The sequence below is a fragment of the Monomorium pharaonis genome, chromosome 3, assembly GCF_013373865.1.
Source record: "Monomorium pharaonis isolate MP-MQ-018 chromosome 3, ASM1337386v2, whole genome shotgun sequence".
Taxonomy (NCBI): Eukaryota; Metazoa; Arthropoda; class Insecta; order Hymenoptera; family Formicidae; genus Monomorium; species Monomorium pharaonis.
In genome coordinates this window covers 29,920,087-29,926,086 of record NC_050469.1, presented here as the reverse complement: position 1 = coordinate 29,926,086, position 6,000 = coordinate 29,920,087, and the positions used below count along the sequence as shown (strand labels likewise).

The following is a 6,000-nucleotide window of genomic DNA, read 5'->3' as shown; positions in this document are numbered from 1 at the left end:
TTTTAAAAGTAAAAAAAATATTTTACTTAAAAGTTGTCCTTTTACAATAGTAAGAGCTGCCACTTTTACATCCTATATTCATATACTCGGTGTCCATTCTATCGATAAAATAACTATTAATATTATATCAACAAACATCTATTTTTTTTTTATCAAAATGTTTTTTAGAAAATTTATAATATTAATATACAAAAAAATAAACTAAATATATTTCTTGCAAATAATTTCAAAGTTTCACACACACAAAATAAATTTTAGAATTTACGTAAATTTTTAGAGTTACAAAGATGTGAAAAAAATGCATAGAAGTCTTTTGGAATTTAATATATAATTTCTATATAGAGATATAAACAGAATACATTTCACAAATAATTTTTATGGCACAAAATAACCGATGATATAGTTAATTAAAAATTTAGAAAAATATTTACTGGTGAAAAGCTTTAATAAAAGTACGTAGCAAATGTTTTATATCATCCTCGCAACGCAAAATCACGCAGGGATACGCATACGACAACCAGGCAAATATTGCAAGACCAAATAACACTAACATAATATAATTTTCTAACTCTGATGATTATTTGGCTATTAATATAAAATGCCTAATATCTTCAAATATTGAGAGATTGAGAGTTAATAATGTTATAAATGTTCTTATTTATATTTAAATTTCTGAATGCTATTCTGGACTATATATTTTTTCTTACAATTATCACTTACATTCTTATATCTAGGATGTAACGGAGATAATATTATGGAATATAATATTGTCGTCAAATTATTGATTCCATAAAATGTAAAAAAAAAGAATTTTATGACAAAATTAATTTCCTTGTAAGAAACATTAATAACAATTAAAATAACATTTGGAATGTTATTTTATATAAATTTCTAAGCATATTAATAATGATTTTATGTTTACTGGATTCATTTCTGCGTTAATTCTTGATCTATACAAGTGTCATCAGTCTCTTCATCCTTACAAAATACTTCTGCGTATAAAAATTGGGGTTCCGACTCATGTAATGAAGAATCCATCTACAAAAAATAATTAAAGAGTTTGAATTAAAATATAAATAGATAGAATAGTATTTATTTTTATACGCACTTCTTATTAAAAACATACACCACACATGCGCGCACGCGTGTGTGTGTGTGTTGAAATGATTTTTATGTATTATATCATTGCATTATTATTAATTTTATTAGAATTGCATTTCAATTGATTTATACTGAAATTTGACAATTACATTTTGCAAGTAAACAGACAATTTTTTAATAATTTAAATAATTTTGTAATTAAATTTTTAATGTTTAAAAGTTTTTATTTATACATCTCTATTTATATCACATAAAGTACAATAGAAAACTATAAGTTGTTATAAATTTGTATGTTAAACTGTTACGAGATAAAAACAATATGATAATAGTAATAATATAATCTCTAAATTATTATTATTCTATCAATATTTTTAATAAAATAAATAAATTGTTATATATTAACTCCACATTCCATTTAGCACAACATAATTTCAAAAATTAGATTTTCAAAATTTTTAATAACTATATATGAAAATATCAGCATACATTCACGTAGATCATAATATTACCTGTTCGTGTACATTATCACCAGGCAATACCTTTTTAATTTCCCGATCATTTCGCATTTTACTAAAGCGCAACCATTCACTTGCTATATTTTCAAATTCACTTTCCTCGACACCCTTGGCTCTTAACACACCTAATAAAATATTCAATAGTACATGTAATTAATATTGCAAATAATATTTTTACCAATTTAGACCAAGAATAAAAATATGCAAATTGTTAAAGCTCACTTTTTAGGATACAGATGCATTTCAAATCGCATATACGATAATTATTCCTACGTCCACGCCAAGAACAGGCTTTGCCGAATTCATTTGTAAATAAACGGCTCATACACCGATGTATCAAATTTTTGCTGTTCTTTCCTCCGATTTTTTTAATAAATTGCACCTTAAAAACATAGAATTTAATTAATTTAATAAAAACATTTACATAATTAGATAAATAATAAATGAAATTCAATTTAACATTATTATTACTCTTATGATAAATATTATTTATATTAAAAAATAAACTTACCCAATGCATTCTTGTTTTAGCATTTTCTAACTTTTCTTCAAATTTTTGAAGATTCTCTATGGAATTGATCGGAAGTATGTCATCGAATACATTCATAGGCTCTTTTATATCAATAATACTTTCTTCTAAAACTTTCAATTTTTGATCAATGCTTTTTACATAATTTAAAGTTTGAATACAAATTGGAATTAGCTTTCCTGAAACAAAACAAATCAAAACAATATAGAAATTTGCAATAATATAAATTTGGTCTTATGTTGCTTCCGATCAAGATACACTGTAAGTTAAAGCATCGTATATTCTTACACACAACATGTATAATAATACAATAAAAATAAATGTAAAATAAAATTCTTACCAATGTCGCCAGCCATAGACAATGGAGTAGTAGTGGAAATAAAATCAAGATCTACAAAAAAATTGTTGTATTAATTGAGATGTACTACAATGAAACATTCCAAATGCATGCAAATATGTTTTATTGCATGAAAAAATTGTTAACTGCTTTTTTATGACATACTAATATTTAATATATTATTACAAAGAAAAAAATGCAATTTCTGTATTTTTACTCAAACTATTTTGAAATTTAATTATCTTAACACAATTGTTTAAAAATTAAAATTTATTTAAACATTGTGCAGATCTTATATATATCCGTAATTTCTTATAGAAGTTTTTCAATAATAGTTAAAAAAAGCACTTTTTTTTTTCAAGAAAAACAAAAAATTGCATGTACAACTTATTATTTCTTTACACCCCTCAATTATAAACATTTTATATCACATATTTATTTACTAAAGATAACATTATTAACATAGAAAAAAATTAATTTTAAACTTTACTTTGTCTATTAATTTGTGTAGGTAGAAGTTCCAATAATTCATTAGAATTATTAAGCTTATTGGTTTGTAGTGAATTAATTATTTGTGTTGGTGATTTATCACGTAATAAATTATTTGGTATAGAGGAATTTTCTTTGGCAGCAATGTGTGAGACTTTTTCATAGGATTGCTTTTTGAGTAAAAATTGTTTGTCACACAAAGATGTTTTTTCAGATGAATCCTGACTTTTGTATATTTTTAATTGTTTCTGTGGAGTCTTATATTGCGGAAGTAAATCTATAAAATATAATAAAAATTAATAAAATGTGAACAGTTTGTTTTACACTAATTCATAACATCAAAATAAATAAAAATATATAATTTTAAAAAGTAGAAGTTCAGTTTCTACTCTATGGAAACAAAATATAATTTGATAAAATTAAATTACCGTCATCGTCATCCTCACTATCATTGCGAGTATCATACATATCGTCGAATTTTTTTATATATATGATTCTTTTTCGTTTTCTAGTTTCGTCATGAGAAATTGCGTAATTAGCATCTTCTGCTATTTTCTGTGCTTTTTCTAAGGTCTCTATAAATATAAAATTCTATATTTATATTGTCTATAATTTTCATATTTGGAATAATTATCAGTTTTACGCATACTTACCACAGTGACATTCTACTTTGACATTAAGAAGTGACCAATCAGTCTCTGGTGACCTGTTGTTTTTAATAAAAAAGGTAACATTCTTAGTTGTTGGCCACCTACATTGAGTAAAATCTTTTGTAAGCCATGAAGTCGGAATTTCGGAGAATGTTCCTTCTCTCAGAAATTGTACAACCACATATGGGAAGTTCATTTTGATACACAATGTGTGATATCTGCAGTACAATAACATAATTATATAATAAATCGCATGAAAAGAGTATAAATAATATAACAAAATTTATTATATTAAAAAAAAGTCACAAAATACTGACATTCCATACATTATTGCAACAATGTAACATTATATATCGAATGTAATATAAAGATTCTTTTTACAACATTACTCTAAAAATATTGCACGTAGTCTTACATACGTATATATATATATATTTTTTTTTATGTATCTCCTTTGGTATTATTTACAAAGATTTTAATAATAATATAATAAATTTAATAATGTTTTAAGCATATTATAAAAAAATAAACTACTAACATTTTATATATAAATATTTATGTGTATTTTTCTAATCAAGCAATCTAAATAAGCAGTAAGCAATTTTATATAGAATACTTGAATTGCATTTTGAGTTTATTGTTATAATTACATCAAGCTATTTTTGAATATGCTTGATAGTAACAATTTTCACAATGAAATAAATTTTGTGAATTAAATATAATTCAGTGTTATAATATTGTTTGCATAGAAAAATTGCAATATCAAATTTTAATGTGCTTCTAAAACGACATTAAAAATTACAATTTAAATCTCAAAAAATCTAAGAAAACAATTATATAAAATATTAATGTGCAATTTTGCTATTATAATGTATTAACACGTATTACAGTTTATATTTTATATAATAGTATTATATGATATTACAAATATCTATAATACACACACACACACACATACATATATATTTATACACATATTTTTTTAAATGTTGCTACAATATATATATTGTTGCAATTTCAATGTTTGTATATATGTCCATTATATTATATTGCAGTTTGCAGCAATGTAACATTGTTGCAATATAAAAGTATTATATCATTGCAAATTGTAATGGAAGATTCTGTGCTGTATATGATGTAGGCCAATAGGTTAGGTATGTTTTTCTGTAAGGTATATACTACACCTATATAACATAAAATAATATGAAAAAGTCCAAACGGTATTGATAAAATAATCTGAGCAATAATAAATTTACTTACTGGCAAGAATTTTCAACTGCAAATACTCTTTTCTTGTATCTTTTATGTACATGTATCAAACAAACGTATGTATATACTGAAATCTACTACATAACAGAGTAGATTGGATTCATTGGACTAGGGATTGTTGCTAGCAGGTAGTCAGGTACGCGGAACGTATTTCCTCGCGCATGTTCATGCATGTGACTTCAGGAAAGTGTTAAAGGTTAGAATATTAATATTTTAACCTACGAATAATAAACTTTGAATTCAAAGTCCGTTGAATCTGTTTAATTAATTAATTCATGACATCTTTCCTGATAACCAAATCTACAGAAACAGATTACATATAAAAGTCTGCTATAAATAGTCAGCAAAATATTGGCAGAATGTTAGCAAATTAGTAACAGAATATCAACATATTAGCACTCAGGATTGAGTAGTAAGTAGTAACTAATTAAAAAGTTAAAAATTAATATAACTTATAACTTAGTTAATTTCAAATGATGGTTTAACTTTTACTACTTATTTTTTAAATACATAAATTACTTATTTTTAAAATATATATTCTAATTTATTAATTTTTTTATAAGTTAAAATTTATCTGTGTATGAGTAAAAATTTATCTGTGTGCAAAAGAAAAAAATTGAAAAAGTACATTTTCACATAAGAAACAATTAATATTTTTTTATTATTTCATATAAACTTAATTTACATATAAAATAGTAAATATATTTGATGATTTATATTATATATAATTGTTTTGATAATTTTATTTAAATAAATTATGACTTTCTATTTAAATATAAATAATACTTTTCAAAAGTAACTTTTAATTTGTAACTTGAGTTAATTTAATCTTAATGTAACTTTTAACTGAGTTCATTTTTTGTTTATGGAACTTTTAACTTAACTAAATTAATTTTATAAGCCATTAACTTTAATTTCATTTATATAGTTAATAAAATATATTATTTAACTTGTTGAACCTTGCATTCTGTTAACAGAAAACCTATTGATATTTTACATCAACAGACTCGCAGTACAAATCGAACAAACTCCTATTGCAAAACAGCAGAGCCTGCTGCATTTTTATTGTTAATTTGTCAAGTTGTCAGATTATACTAGCGTGCAGGTTCT

The 6,000-nt window shown here is 23.6% G+C and overlaps 1 protein-coding gene across 2 annotated transcripts; it reads right to left on the bottom strand.

Moving 5' to 3' along the window:
- On the bottom strand, positions 1-5,026 carry LOC105834614. Of its 2 annotated transcripts, XM_012677241.3 has the most exons (9): positions 4,882-5,026; positions 3,625-3,839; positions 3,400-3,546; positions 2,973-3,248; positions 2,486-2,536; positions 2,128-2,324; positions 1,839-1,998; positions 1,611-1,741; positions 1-1,038 (listed from the first exon to the last, which is right to left on the bottom strand). In XM_012677241.3, the coding sequence occupies exons 2-9, from the start codon at positions 3,815-3,817 to the stop codon at positions 928-930; spliced, it is 1,266 nt and encodes a 421-aa protein (XP_012532695.1). In that variant the 5' UTR covers positions 3,818-3,839; positions 4,882-5,026; the 3' UTR covers positions 1-927. The 2 variants fall into 2 exon arrangements, with proteins under 2 accessions (XP_012532695.1, XP_036140622.1); XM_036284729.1 differs by lacking the exon at positions 2,973-3,248.
- Between the last annotated feature and the right edge of the window lie 974 nt (positions 5,027-6,000).

Coding starts and splice junctions, on each gene's coding strand:
- LOC105834614 (XM_012677241.3), bottom strand. CDS start 3,817: ATGAACTTCCCATATGTGGTTGTACAATTTCTGAGAGAAGGAACATTC. Junction 3,547..3,624: donor CAAAGTAGAATGTCACTGTG/GTAAGTATGCGT, acceptor TTATATTTATAG/AGACCTTAGAAAAAGCACAG. Junction 1,039..1,610: donor GTGATAATGTACACGAACAG/GTAATATTATGA, acceptor TATTTTTTGTAG/ATGGATTCTTCATTACATGA.